The sequence below is a fragment of the Vidua chalybeata genome, chromosome 1, assembly GCF_026979565.1.
Source record: "Vidua chalybeata isolate OUT-0048 chromosome 1, bVidCha1 merged haplotype, whole genome shotgun sequence".
Lineage (NCBI taxonomy): Eukaryota > Metazoa > Chordata > Aves > Passeriformes > Viduidae > Vidua > Vidua chalybeata.
In genome coordinates, this window is record NC_071530.1 from 49,682,620 (window position 1) to 49,698,050 (window position 15,431).

Here is a 15,431-nt window from a genome sequence, read left to right on the forward strand (position 1 = left end):
GCCTCCCCAAAAAATACCTCTCAATAGAGGTGGTAGATTCTGACTGTAGTTGTCTTTACTGTACCATGTTGGGTGTTTTTTAAATACTTGAACACAAGATGATCCTAATTTTAAGTATCAGATGTAGCCTATTTTTGAGGTCTCATGAGTTTAAAAATAACACAAGTTGATTTGTTTCATTATATTACAAGTTAATTTCTTAATTTTCTAAAGGAAAACAGTTTTTTTTTTTTAATACTCATTTTAGGACCTTGCACAAATGAATTTGTGAGAGAAATTATTGCATCTGCAAGTGACATGTAAAAAGAATAGCTTTGATTTTTGTACGTTGCAGCAGTCTGTTATAGATCATGGCTCACAAATGTTCTAGTGTTCTTCTGCATTGCTAAAAAATTATTTTCCTTGTGGTATGAAGAGAAGGTAAAACAGTTAAATGGAAAAAAACCTTGAAGGAAATGGTATACTTTGCAAATTTGAAGATGCAATGTTGAAAAACATGGGAATCCCCCCCCCCCCCCCCCCCGTTTTTGGGTAAAGGGCTCCTATCATTTCATTATTTCTTAAAAGATGGAAAAAGGTGAAATAACTTGGCATTAAATAGCATGGTTTCTTTGTTATTGTAACAAAGTGTAACATGTTTTACCTACAGAATATATGAACACTTGAAGGATATGTGAAACATGAGAAGTGGAGTAGCAATGAAAGATTTTAACTGGAATCTGGGGGAAGAAAGACCACTAATGGCAACAATATACATAAATTACATTCCTATACTAGCTTGTAAATAATTTTTATATATCTATATGCCCATATAAAGCAAACGAAAGCTTTTTTGTGTTTCCAGATTTTTAAAATATAGCATATTTGTCTGGAGAAAGGGATGTAATATTTACTTATTGTTACTTTTATTTTGTTTATACCATTTTAAGAAAGCCTTGGAAGAGTATTTTGCTTTCCGGGGGGGTTCCCATGTGCTGCTATCATTAATACAGGCACAATATTATAGAGTTTATTATTTGATTTTTCAAGTCACCCTCCTTTATGGGAGGGAAACATGAAGTGTTTCCAAGGTTCCAAGATGGAACTGGTCACCCTCCCCACTGCTGCCAAAACAGGTGTTTGCAGAGCTATGCTGCAAGCCAGACCACTGAAATGAAGTTTGCTTTTTAAAGCCTTGTCTGGGAAGATGTGAGCTCTACCCACATGCTTTAACAGGGAAGGAAGTGCATTTAACAAGTTGGGTCTTTAAAACATAGTGGACATAGAGAGAGAAGCCTCAAGCATGATCTGGAAATAAAATGAATAGGAAATGGCTTAATGAATGAGATGTGTGAAGTGTTAGTGTGGAACAGCCCTTTTAGATTAATATGGGTAGGAGGGGAGGGATTTCTTCTTTAATTTTGAACATATTAGCACTTTTTATTCACTGAATTTTTATAAACTTCACTGTAAGTTACACTTACCCAACTGCAGCTGCAGTAAAACTGCAGTATAAGTGCTTCTGCATAGTTTGGAAATAGCACATTTTAAGCTGAGCATCTCTTCTGGGCCTTCATGGAGCATTAGCAAACAGATAGGTTTACACTGAATACTGTCTTCTTTTTTAAATTTCAGTCCATCCTTCATTTTTTTTCCTTGCAGTTCTGTATGCCACTGTTTACACATTTAGAGGGAAAAAGTATTTATTGATATCTCTCTAAAAAACAAAGTATTTTTTCCTTGAGCACAGATGAGTTGTTTTTAAAAAGACAATTGCATAAAACTAATGAGAGTATCTCGAAAAGCTCATACATTGATGCTCCCACATTATATTAGGAGTTTTGGTGAGAGTCTAGTGGCAGGTTTTCCAGGCTTCAGAAAAGCTCTGTAAGGGGTACAGAGGAGTTGCCAAGACTTCCAGAAAACTGTGAAAAGTCAGTTTCCCTGAAAACACCCTGCTAGGAGACAGGGATTACCCAGGAGGAGAGCTGGCTCTGACAAAGAGAGTGGGTAGGAAACTCTGCTATCCTGTTATCAAGGTGCTCGTGTTGCATGCGTAACATACCCAGTTCTGCGCCTTTCTGAGTCACTGTTCTGCAGCTTTTACAGAGCGCACAGAGTCCCTCAGATACAGGACCAGACACTTCTCTGCAAGGTGCAGACTTGGCTCACTTATCCAGAGTGACTATACAATGCTAACTTGTTTTTACCCTGCAGCTGGGAACTGAATTCTTAAATCCTGTCAGCTTAGCTGGAGTGCTGATAAACTAATAGAGCAAAGATGCTTATGTGTCCTTCTCACCGATGAAAATGTAAAGTGGGTCCTGTTACCTTTCCAAAGTGTGCATGGGGTTGGATTTTTGGCAAGATAGAAATTTAACAACTGAATCTTACACATTGAAAATATGATCATTAATAGGAGAAGCCCTGAATAATTCTGTTTAATATGACAACAAAGTAAAGTCTGTTTTGTTGGAAAGGGAGACACATGAAATCTTCCTTGATACACAAAACAAATGTGGTGATTATCGATGTAAATGAGCATATTGGCTTTCAAGTGGAAGAGGATAGGTTTACATCTGATGTAAGGAAGACATTCTTCACTATGAGAGAAGTGAGACACTAGAACTGGTTGCCCAGAGAAGCTGTGGTTGCCTCATTCCTGACAGTGTTCAAGGCCAGGCTAGATGGGGTTTAATCAGCCAGGTGTCCCTGCCCATGGCAGAGAGGAGTTGATTTTTAAGGTCCCTTCCAACCCAAACCATTCCAAGATATGTGAAACTTACCTATGTGCTGTGTCTGTATTTCAGTGGTAAGTCATATGTCACTATATGGGGTTTATTTTATTATTTATTTATTTATTCAATTTGTTGGTATTTTATTCAGGTTTTAGTAAAGTCTTGGTAACCTTGTGTTTTGGGTACAGTTTGAGGTTACATATTCAATGTATTTTTATATGAAAACTTAAAAATGTGATGTTTTGATTCAACAGCATTCCATGCAACTCCCAATACTTATAAACGAAAGAATACAGAAACAGCATTAGATAATAAGCCTTGTGGACCTCACTGTTATCAACATTTGGTAAGATAATTTTATATGTCACAATTCACTGAGTGCTGGCCGCAGTATAGCAGGATACTTAACTAAGGGCATGCTGGATCTAGGATAGTGCATCTGCTTGTGGGTCATTTGCAGTCAACTATGTTACCATCAGCTGCTGCGAGAGAAAATGTTTAGCTTTCAATCATCTTAAGTAGGAATATTGTAGATGTAGCCTGAGGTATTTATAGGGAAGAAATATTACTATCACCTAATAATGGTGTTGCTGCTATTCTGTCCAATCTAGTCAAGGAACTGCAGACTTTGCTCTCTTGTAAATTATATCACAACTAAAAATTATAAAGGTTTTTTTAGTTTGCCAAAGGCTGATTCCATCTGGGACTTGTGCTCTTAAGAAGCAGTAGGGTGGAAATTAATAAAGTGAAATCTTGAGTACTAATAATTTTAATTCTCTCTCATAATTCCCCTAAATTTTTTAGTATGAGAAACTATGCAATTTTCCCATCTGAAAACTTGCTACTCTATATCATACCCCTTTCCACTAGAAAACAAGTTACCAATGCTTGCATCTTAAAAAATGCAGAACACATATTTTATAAGTGCCATATGCAAGAAAAGTTCTTGTATTTTTATGGGTGTTCTCTGTGGGAAATTCTGATTTTTTTCTGTCATCTGGGAGAATAGAAATTTACCACTGAATTATTTTTCACTTGGCAGCCAAAGTAAAAGGTGAACCGAAGCACTGACATGAGTACTTTGTAAGTGTAGATTTTTTTCATGGTAGCATCAAAAGTACTTGTGTTCACGGTTGGAGTGCCTTTAACTGGAACTTTGGTGCACGCCATTATTTTGTAGAACAGTGGGAAGTTACTCAGGACGCAAGTAGGTGTTCTCCCACAAGTGGATCCACTTCTCGGTTCGTTTGCTGTAAATGGTGATGTTTTTTGTTCAGGAAGGTGCAAAGGAGTTTGCGGCTGCCCTGACCGCAGAGCGCATCAAGACCCCACCGAAGCGCCCTGGCGGCCGCCGGCGGGGGCGGCTCCCCAACAACACCAGCAGGCCCAGCACGCCCACCATAAACGTTCTGGAGTCAAAGGACACGGACAGCGATCGAGAGGCCGGCACTGAAACTGGCGGGGAAAACAACGATAAAGAGGAAGAGGAAAAGAAAGATGAAACATCCAGTTCCTCTGGTAAGGCTGCTTCATTCAATGAGCTGCAGTGCTTGAGAGGATGGAACAAAACCAAAACTATAAAAAAACCAAGGCAACAAAAACAACAGAAAGCCAGAACAAGTCGAGCCATGCAATCCTTGAAAATGTGTGTTTAGAATGTATGGAACTGAGTGAAAAGACAGAATAATAGTATGAGTTTAACCAAACTGTAAGAGAACATCTGTATTGTCTCAGTTTATGTGTAGGTTATTAATTTGAGTAGCTACTGTTAGCTTCTGTAAGAGGCATGTGAAAAGTGCTTGTTTTTTCTGGCACTTAGGAAACAACAACAAAAAACCTGGGGTATTTTTTAACTACAGTTAATGATTTGACATCGTGAAGGGCAATGTAAATTTTGATACGTAGCCTTACTCTCAAATATTTATTATAGAAGCAAATTCTAGGTGTCAAACACCAATAAAGATGAAGCCAAATATTGAGCCTCCAGAGAACGTGGAATGGAGTGGTGCAGAAGCTTCAATGTTTAGAGTTCTTATTGGCACCTACTATGACAACTTCTGTGCAATTGCCAGACTGATTGGGACCAAAACGTGCAGACAGGTAAGAAGGGAAGCTACTTGCTAAGAGTCATAGCAATTTACTTTTAAAGCTAAAGTATACAAATACTAGTATTGATTACTAAAAGGGAAAAGTAATTAATTTTCTTGGTTTTCCCAAGAATGCTATGGTCCAGAATTCATACCACAAATACATAAAAGTTAGTTTTAAAACTGTTTTTAAGTTAAATTTACAGGAGGTTTTAATTAGAGTATCAGTTCTTAAATGACAAAAATAATCAACTTTAAATTTATTGAAAAGAGACTATGACTGGATATAATCTGTAAGTTGTTGGTTGGAGGAAATCATACTAACTTAGAATATGAGCAACTTTGTACTAGTGAGAGATTTATCGTGGATGTGTTATGGTATCTCTTGTTAGGTGTATGAGTTTAGAGTAAAGGAATCTAGTATTATTGCACCAGTCCCTGCTGAAGATGTTGATACTCCTCCCAGAAAGAAGAAAAGGAAACACAGGTAAATCTGTTACTAAATACCCTTAGCATAACAATAAATTGGAGATACAGGGGATCAGAACAGAAAGTGTTTTGGAGGAAAAGTTGCACAGCTCTTCTTTTGCTTCCAAAACCAAAAGTTGCAGCAATAAAACAAAATGGTGGTTTAGTTTCAGACAAAATCTTACTGCATTGGCAACTATAACCTTCCTCTTCTCTTTCCCTTTCCTTTCTTTTTAATCTCTTTAACAGCCAGGTTCTTGTAGGTATATTGATGCAAGTAGTCAAAATTCTGTTTAGATTAGAAATCACCTATGCAGCTTGTTACAACATTCAAGCTAGTGTGGTATAATTATTTTTTTACAGCAATAAACATTAAATTCCTAAGTGCTTCAACAGGATTGAGTAATGATTATATATGGTATTTTAAAATTAGAACTTATGTTTTTTTAATGGTGAAGTGTATTCTAGCAAGCTTCAGATAGCAAGCTAGTAGGGATTGCCTTCTTTGTTTAGGAGAGACTATTCCTTTGTAGCACCCCAGTTTCATTAGCACCTAGAACACCAACTAAAAAAACAGGTTAACAAGTTGTTATTTAAAGTGAAGCTGCAATGAAGAGCAGAATTACGCTTTTCTGGAGCCACACTGATTATTTGACACAATTTCTGTTGAAATTGCAAAACTCGGTGGCTGCTGTCTGTCAGTGAAATGCATTTTTCTTTGAGAATTCTGCGGTTTGGAGAATGCAGCTCTGCATTGATTATTTTTATTCTGAGAGATAAGAACATAGGAGATTAAAAGCTGACTGAAAATTAGCAAAAACATTTCTTTAGCAAGAAATAAGTATGCTTTTCCCGATATAATTTCCTATTTCTCCCTTTAACTTCCCTTATTTTCCCTCAAGTTTGTCCTTCCAGTTCTTCTATCAGTTCTTCTTGCTTCTGTCTTAGCTTGTTTATTTATTATTTCCAGGCTTAGTAAAATTCCTGAACTGGTTCAAAGATCCTGTTGACGTGGAGTGGACTATTTTTGCTTTGCAGCATAGAGGCAGGCAGTGTGAGCTGGGAAAAGATTGAGTGAGCATCTGGAAAAGATTTTGTTCTCAGCAAAAGCTATTGATTTTAATGCTCTTGGCACAGTTTTCAAGTGTTTGGGCATTTGGTGGGCTTGGCTGTTTAAATTTAGGTTGTTAGCCATGGTGCAAGTTTGGAATATAAACCTGAGAATTAACTTGCTGTCAGATTCATACAAATTGCTGTAAAAATGGTGCCACTACATCTATTTAAAAGAGCATCTAAAACGCTCAAACACATTTTTGCAGCTGAAATGGTCTGTATGTTTACCAAACTGACATTGTTTTGGAGGAATTCTCAGACTTTTTTTTGTTTAGGAGTTGTTTTTTTTTTTTTTTCCCAAGTAAATGAAAGCGCACTCCATTGCATGGGGTTTCTTGACTTTATTTGCTTTCTTATTAGTTGCCAATATAAAAACTTCATTGGTAGCAATTAAGTTTTGAAATGCCCTTTACTTCTTTAAACTCTCATTGAAGGAAGGAGATAATTTTACAAATATAATGTCCCAGGATATGTGTCAATCAAACTATCTCCATTCTTCTATGGCAGTAGCCTTTTTAAAAAGGAAAGCAGTTTAGCCTGCCTACATCCTGCTGTAACTTGAGAACTCTGAAGATCTCCCACAACCAGCAATTGGGACAATCATCTGGAAATCTTCCTCTGCTTCTTACCTTTCTTTTAGTTGAGTTTACTCACTCTTAGAGTAAATCCAGTCCTAGAGCCAGGAAGGCTCTTCCTTGCCTTTTGCCCTTTTCCACTGCAGGGCTCTTAGCTGTCTGCAGGTTTTCCACATGTGTGTGTGGCTTTGAGCTAAAGTAGCGTCACCAGAGGGAAAAGCTGCAGCAGAAGGCTGCTTTTGCTGGCCTCTTGTAACTGATTTGAGAGCAGATCAACTCTTTTCTTGCAAGACTTTGCCTATTTCCCATATCATCTTGGTGCCCTATGGGCTTACTGAGCTGGCAAGACTGCGCCCCTCTTGGATAATGAAATGTTTTGTGTCCCTCCTTCCTGTGTAATTTTTGTTAAGAGAGCTGTAATAAGGCTGACCAGTGGGAGAAGACAACTTCTAATATAGTTGTGTTTTGGAGAACCAGTAAGTGTCAGAGCCTGGCCTGCGTATCAGATTAACCTGTTATTTTGAGAAAACTCTGCCTTGATGAGAAGTGAGTACTTTGCATAGAAGCTAGTAAAAAACATTAATGAAGAAAGAATTCTGAAAAGCATGAGTGCATGCTGGAGGGAGAATGTACTTCAGTACTGTTCATTCTTTTGTGTGTTTTTTTTTTTCTTCCTTTGCTAGGAGCTGAGTTGAATTTGCTTTAACTAATCAGCACTCCTTTCTCTGTTTTGGTACTGATTTTAAGGCCATGTAAAGCTGCTTCTTTATTATTTTGATTTTCTCCCTCATCCCCTATTCAGAGGCCACTTAGTAATCTTATTTGAAAGTATTTTATTTTTTCCCCCCACTTTCTCATTTTCCTCCTGTACCTACCTTCTGCTGGACTGCTGTTCACTGCACGTGTTTGAATAGCTTATGTAGTTCTGCCAAGAGTTCAGGATGCCTTTTTGTAGGGATTTAAAGTCTCACTGTTATCAGGCAAAAGGTGCAGCTGGGGCATTAGCACAGATGCGATGTGCTACCTGGTTGGAAGGCTGAGTCTTGGAGTGGTGGGGAGGCTGTGCATAAGATGGTTTGGGAGACTGAAGTCTTTGAGTGATGCCAGAAAATCAAACACTGCAAAGACTCAACTACATATTTGACGTAATTGGCATGTATTTTGAGTTTTTAGTGCTCTTTCTGATAGCAGAATATCCTTGTGCAAAGCAAGAAATGCTGGAGCAGCTTCTTCCAAAGAGTGTTTTTAGTGCCGGGTTGGCTGACACTGCTGCTGCCTAAAACCACTGGCAAAGTTTAGAAGTCTAGTAGGTTGTTAGGAGAGAAGAACAGTATCTTTGACAGCTGCTGTCATAATGCTTCTGGAAACACTTGTTTTCTAAGCTGGTTCTCCTGCAGATGTCAGCAAGCAGATGCACAAATCCACCAGCTTGCTTGGAAACTTTCTATGCAGTTTCCAGTTGGCTTTTTTAATGAAGCTTCAAGTTGCTTTCTCAACTTCATCTTTTCCTTGCCTTTGTTTCCTGCTGCATGGGACCAGGTCTTGCCTTTTGCTTCTGTTTGAGATGGCAGATTTATATAGGGCAGATACAAAAATGACTCTGCCTTTAGTATGGTGCTTGCTCAGGCTCCAGCTTTGTGCACTAACCAGGAGAACTTGAGCATTTTGTGGCAGCTTTTGGAAGTTACAAGGCAGTGAATGTACTATTGGATTGTGCCAGTCAAAACTCCTGTTGAGTTGGTCAGTGCTGGCAGCCTGCTTCCTGTTGTCTTGTCATTCCCCACAGTTCCTGCTGCCACTGTGTGTCTCCAGCCCCTCTCCCTCCTGTGACGCCAGTCTCTCCAGAAGAGGGGCAGAACAGATGGATGCCTTTCCCATTATGACCACCACCTGTAGTTTTCCTTCTGCTTTGACTTGTTACTATTAATGCTTTGTTGATGTGTATGCACATTTGTGTGCATTTAAAGTATTAGGCTAGTGCTTACCTTAGGAGAAAAAGTGAAGCTGCTAATTGCTAGTGAAAGAGTATTTTAAAAAGTCTGGCCACAGAATGCTTTTAAGGGTTTGCTGTGCTAGTAGGTTCTTATTATCTTGGGGTGACAGACAAGTTTCTGTGAAAGACTTGTTCAAAAATATGGTATGTTACATTTTCCAAACACCAGGTAGACAAGAAAGAAAGAAAGTAGTTTGGTGTGCATTAGAGTAATTTAAGTCAAAATTGCACTCCTTTCAGGCATGTGGGAAGTGTCTTATTGCAGAGTCAATGTCTCATAATTCATAAATATAGGTTGGTAGCCTTTTCTTCTAGAGTGAATCACTGTTAATAGGAATGTAATCTATTTATTACAGTACTCTGTGATGCTAGGCCTCTTCTTTCCTCTCAGTCTTAGTTACTTGGACAAATCTGCCCTTGTGGGTTTCTGACTTGTATGGGCTCCTTCAGTGCTTGTAAGAAAATTGGTTGTTGAGTTAAATCTTATAGTAATGCTTTAGAAGGGCAATTTTATAGATAATCTTATTTATCTGAATCTGTTGGAGGGTGCTGCACAACATTTGGTTGAAGTAAAAGCTGCTATGCTTTTATGAAAGAAGTAGCAGCTAAAAAATCCTATTTAAGTAGTTTCAGTGGGAGATATTTTTTCAGAGTGCAAACTTCTGAGAAGTGTTGCATTCACTGAAAGGCAGAATAGCTTTTGTAGGTATTCTCTGCTGGGGATCTTTTAGTACCTGTGCTCATGAGTGTTTTAGGCATCTCAGTATATCTGGAGAGAAAGTGAGGTTGTTGATGCAGCTGGCAATGTATTTTTTGGCCAGAGAATGAAGCTTCTCCCATATTGTCTTCATGTTGTTACATGATATACTAAGGAAGTCCAAGAAGTATAAACTTTGAAAATCCTTAGTCTAATTTTTTTGTTATGTGTGTTCACTATATACAAGTGGTTACTAAAATGCACAGAATTGAAGAAAAAATAAAGCAACTGATTTCTCCTTTAATTTTAAGGCTACTGAAATGAAAAGTCTAGTTTTTCTTTTGTTACTAAATGTCCAGGCAGGTGTTTTTGCTTGATTGTTTCTGATAGACTGTTTATGGAATAGCTGACATTCCCTGGCCAAAGAGCTTGGAATCTGAAATGGATGCAAAATGAAGGGGTAAATGTAACTTGCAAGAACTTTCAAGTATAGTGAATGCTAACCAAAAAGCATGTTACTCTTAAAAAAACCACAGCAAAGCGACAAACACAAATAATTAAATCCACCACTCAACAAGAACACCACTTCTGGCAAAGGGTGTGCTTGGCTGAGCTAGCTGAGAAAGGGGACACTGAAGGAAAACTGTTAGGACATCAGAGAAAGTAGCGTAGGCTTTGAAGCTGAATGGGAAAGGCTCAGTGCAGTACCACCAGCCAGGACAACTGGGGAAAAGTGTCCAGCCAGAAGAAATACTGAGGTCCCATCAGGCAGGCACTGTCTCCTGTCAAGTACGTGGAGCTTCTCAGGTGAAGGGTAGGACCTGGCTATGATCTGTAGGTGACAGCCAGAGTGGCGCTGGGGCCAAGTCCTGTGCAGCAAACAGCTGTCCCATTTCCACCCCCTGTTTAGGAGGCATGACCCTCCCGATCTGCAACTTTGTATACTTCTTTTGCTGCTGCTCCTGCCTGCCAGCTGCCTGTTCTTGGCAGGGTTTCCTTCAAGGGCATCTGAATTTAAGCGTCTCTAGACTGGGCTGGGTGGGGACTGCTCATCTGTGCAATCCTGGGACTAGAGGAATTTTGTGGGGACCGGGGGGAGCAGCCTGCAGAGCTCTGATCTTGTCAAGCCCTAGACTAGGACAGGGTGGTTCTGCTGCAGCCCCTCTGACTCGTGTGCAGTTAGCAGGTGTTCATGTCTCCAGATACTTTCCCATCTTAAGTCAAGTGTGGGTGCAAGATGCAGCTGCCTTTCCCAGCCCACTGCAGGAGGAGTTCCTGTCAACCTTCTTGTTTGTTTTGTGTTTTTGCAGGTTGTGGGCTGCTCATTGCAGAAAGATACAGCTGAAAAAGGGTTAGCATCTTTCCATTCAATTTATGTCCTGAACTTTTAAGATTCTACTATTGCTTTTTTTTTGTTTTGGTTGTTGGGGGGGGGGGGCTGGTTATTTGTTTTTTTTTAATATTAGGCCATTATGTATGTTCTGTGGGTAGCTAGAAATTTTAGGAGAATAAAAATGAAAAACATAAACTCGCTTACACATATTGTAGGGACAAAAGGTACTCTTTGGTTTACATAGCTGGAAGAGCTCTGTATAATTCCATAAAAAAGAAAGGAGGCTGAGTTTACTGTCTTACCAGTATGGCTTCATTGAAGCACAGGTAAAAATGGTATTAAGGATAGGAGCTGCAGTAAAAAGTGCCTTTTTTTTTTTTTTTTTTTTTTTTTTTTTTTTTTTTTTGTTTTTGTTTTTTTTTTTGTAAGCCAGCTTAATTTAGAAATAGTTCTCTGAAAGTTGTTGAGAATAGTTGGGACTCATAGCAACATAAATAATTGATCAGTTTGTTTATAATTTTTTGTTGCTGATTGCTAACTTGAGCATTTTTAAAAATTTACAAATTCATGCAAACCCAAAACAAGCTCAGGAGTATTAATAGCAAATATAAGTTATATAGCACCAAATTCTCCTAGCTACTGTAGAGATAAAGTTCTAGACTTGTCCCTGGTAGTTCCTTTCTTGCCTGGAAGACTTTAGCATTGTCTGTACTGGAAAATTGACTTGGGAAAGCACAGTGGTGTAGTAATAATAATAATATTGGGATTACATTGCCAGTGTTACCTGTTTCAAAGTTGACTGTTGTTCCACATTAAAAATTGCTTTCAGTATTTAAGCAAATTTACTTTGCTGAATAATATCAGTGCTATTCCAAAACATGTTCAGACAGGAAATTATACCATTGTAGTTTCGTTTCTCAGTTTTCCACATAAACAGCTTTCAGCTCTGAATACTCAAAGCAGCTGAGCAATGGCAGAATGAGATGCACTAGGAAGGCAGCTAATGGTGTAGAACACCTCACTACTGTTACAGTTCTGGTTTTGTGTCTTTTGGGTTTTTAACCCCACTTGTTGTGGGTTTGGATTTTTTGTTCGTGTTTGGGCTTTCTTAGTTAAATGACTAAAAGGGAATTTCTGCCTTAGACTAAGAGGACCTGTATATTGTTTGTTTGCAACTTTCAACTTTACAAAATGTTGCTATTTTTATTCAGATGGGTCATCGAATCACGTTTACAACTATCAGCCATGTGATCACCCACGTCAGCCTTGTGATAGTTCATGCCCATGTGTAATTGCTCAAAACTTCTGTGAGAAGTTTTGTCAGTGCAGCTCAGAGTGTAAGTAAAACATTTAAAACACTTAAAAGTTACCTATAAACGTGTCTCACTGTCCCACCATCTGTACAACCAGTCTGTCTGTGCTGCGGGCAGTTACAGGAGCAGCAAATTGTGTCCAACAGTGTGAGCATGTTCAGTTTAATTTGGCCCTTGTAATTAGCCATTGCATGAAATCAGAAACAGCCTTTAGACCTAAAATTGAGGAAGAGTTATTAAAATCAGGGAAGGAAAGAATTTGCAGTACTCCTGAATGTCCTATGCAGGTATCAGTGGCTGTTACCAATATTCTGATATGCTGTAATCTGCACAGTCTTAATTTTACACTGCATTCTCTCATACTTGCTGTTTTTCTTTTCCATACATTCTTTTGTAGGCCAAAATCGTTTTCCTGGGTGTCGTTGTAAAGCACAATGCAACACCAAGCAGTGCCCCTGTTACCTGGCTGTCCGTGAATGTGATCCTGACCTCTGCCTGACTTGTGGAGCAGCTGACCACTGGGACAGCAAAAATGTTTCTTGCAAGAACTGCAGCATTCAGAGAGGATCCAAAAAAGTATGTCCAGAGTTATACAACTGCGTGTCTGTTGCCTGGGTTTTGAGGTGTCCTTATATTTTCAAGCCAGAGAATAGAATTTCTTTGCCTTCATGCTGTCAAACTGGAAAAGAAAACAAAAAAAAACCCAAACCAAACAATACAGCAAGGAAAGGAGTTGCCACTTGTTAGCTTGCTCATGTGCTGCTGTTAAGTCTATGTTTTGTCATGTACCAATTAGTGTTTTCTGTGCAGCACGGCAGCAGAATATCTCCTTTTCCCTGTTCAGGCTTTGCTTCTTAATTGCAAATAGGCTGCTGTTTTTAAGACCTCAGAAGTCTTTCCCCAGATCAGCATAAAGAAGTTTATCCCAGAGTCTAGAAGCTGTTTCTTTCTTCAGTTGTTGATTTTAAGGTATAAATTTGTATACAGTCTGCTAAAGTCTTGAAAGGCCATTCAGTTCTGGCAAATAAATCAATAAGCCAAAGTTTATTTCTACTCTGGAATATCTTCTCACAAAATTACTGAGCTAATGAGTAGTGGCCTTCTGTCTGCAGACCTTTCGAGGTTGAAATCTTTAGTAAATGAATTTTTATGAAACCTCATTTCAAGGTGTCTTGGGGTGATTAAAATTTTTAGTAGTTTTCAAATACTTGGTCATTTTTCTTTTATATACATCTTCTGATTCACAAGCTGTAATTTTAGTGTGTGTTTGATCATTAGAAGACTCTGGATTTGTCTGCACTCCTCGAGTCCCAACCTACACATTTCACTAAGTGATACAACTAAGTGATATAAAACAAAATGGAAAAAAAAAACTGAACTCAAGTCTAAGCCAAGCATATCAAAACTTCTTGTTTTTTATATACCACAGCACTTACTATTGGCACCTTCAGATGTGGCAGGCTGGGGAATTTTTATCAAAGATCCTGTACAGAAGAATGAATTCATCTCTGAATACTGTGGTGAGGTAAGGATGGAGAAGACTGCATATGAGCTTAATTGGTAAAGTTATGCATTGACAAGGTCCGACCATGGGATGCCATCGTCTGTAACCTGGTATCACGTTCAGACAGAGCCATGTGGCTGACTAAGTGTCACAGGCTGCAACTGCTGTCACAGGCTCAGACCCCAGGAGCTACACAATTGAAATGTCACAAAAATTTTGAAACAGGTTCTTGTGAGGAGTAGAGGCTGGAATGTCCTTTTTATCTTACATGGAATTTCAGTTCAGACATGCTTGGAATTTGGTGGCAAATTATTTAGTATAGTACTGAAAGTCAGTAGGAGCTTTCCCTAAGCTGTATTCTGTAGTAATAAAATCCTGAGCCCGGTATGCAGTCCTGATTTTGAAAGGAGAAGCAATTCTTGCTTTTCTTCTGCTTTGAAAGAGTTTATTTATGCTAAAAGCAAAGCATGGATGCTTGGTAAGTGCAGAATGCTTGCTGAAAACAATACTTTGTCTGGGAATACTTTGAATCCCAGAGAATAAAAAACTCCCACCTGTCTTTCAAAAGGCTGGGGGGGGTTGACATTAAGTTGCTGTGGTTACACAATGGAGGAGTGCTTCTCTCTTTTACAAGTGGTGTTTCTTTCAGATTATTTCTCAGGATGAGGCAGACAGAAGAGGAAAAGTGTATGACAAATACATGTGCAGCTTTCTGTTTAACTTGAATAATGGTATGTATGCATTAGTTGCAACCCTTGGCAGCATAAGTAAAGTATGTATGCTTAGCATTTTTTTTCAGCCCTGTTCTTCTGCAGACAGCAGGTAACAATGAGAATTTTTTTCTACACATCTTTCCCTATCAGTGTGTGGATTCATCCTGTTGATAGTTAGTCTTTGGGGTTTTTTCTTTAAATATTAGTCAGCTAGATGTAGTGATGGAGCCTGTTGCACAAGCAACTGTACAAGAGGAGTAGAACTTCACGGAGTAAAATTATGTGCAGACATTAAGTAGACTAAAGAATGTAAAAGGCTTGCCAGGTGTTGTCTAAGTAATTTTACTGAATTAAATCAGCAGTAAGTTATGATGGTAATTGTGTTGGGGGGGAAAAAAACCCACATATCTGTATGTGGTATTTGGCTGCTGCCATTGGAAGAGAAAAATACAGACTGCACTATGTCAAGCATAAAATACTAGAAAATAGTTGAAATCAGGAAAAAAACCCTGCTGCTTCATGATAGTGTTGACTTAGCATATTTATGTAGCTTGTCCTTGTGGAATAAAGGTAGAGAAGCTTCAATGAGAATCTAAGTTGCCACTGTGGTAGGAGGTAAAGGAAAAGCACAGTGTGGAATAGCAGAGTTCAGCTGTTGTAGGGTGGTGGGCCAGCTCTTCCATGGGGGAAGCTGTGCAGTTATCTTCTTCAGCTGCTAAGATCCAAGCACACTAGGTATTAAACTCAAAAATGTGTTTGTAGGTGACCCATCCATCATTTGTGGGTTTTGTTGTTTTTTCTGCCCCCTAGATTTTGTGGTTGATGCAACACGCAAGGGCAACAAAATTAGATTTGCAAACCATTCAGTAAATCCCAACTGCTATGCAAAAGGTAAGTTTCACATTTACTTGATTGTCA

At 38.7% G+C, this 15,431-nt stretch overlaps 1 protein-coding gene across 9 annotated transcripts in view; it reads left to right on the forward strand.

Annotated features, from left to right (window-relative positions):
- Positions 1 to 15,431, forward strand: part of EZH2 (enhancer of zeste 2 polycomb repressive complex 2 subunit) — a 50,720-nt gene that overhangs the window by 34,033 nt on the left and 1,256 nt on the right. For all 9 annotated transcript variants that reach the window (XM_053956673.1, XM_053956681.1, XM_053956666.1 and 6 more), the window contains 10 exons: positions 2,972 to 3,063; positions 3,995 to 4,235; positions 4,648 to 4,817; positions 5,197 to 5,291; positions 10,961 to 11,001; positions 12,195 to 12,320; positions 12,694 to 12,872; positions 13,726 to 13,821; positions 14,450 to 14,531; positions 15,324 to 15,404. In XM_053956673.1, coding sequence (XP_053812648.1) covers positions 2,972 to 3,063; positions 3,995 to 4,235; positions 4,648 to 4,817; positions 5,197 to 5,291; positions 10,961 to 11,001; positions 12,195 to 12,320; positions 12,694 to 12,872; positions 13,726 to 13,821; positions 14,450 to 14,531; positions 15,324 to 15,404 — 1,203 coding nt within the window. The remainder of the gene's footprint in view (positions 1 to 2,971; positions 3,064 to 3,994; positions 4,236 to 4,647; positions 4,818 to 5,196; positions 5,292 to 10,960; positions 11,002 to 12,194; positions 12,321 to 12,693; positions 12,873 to 13,725; positions 13,822 to 14,449; positions 14,532 to 15,323; positions 15,405 to 15,431) is intronic.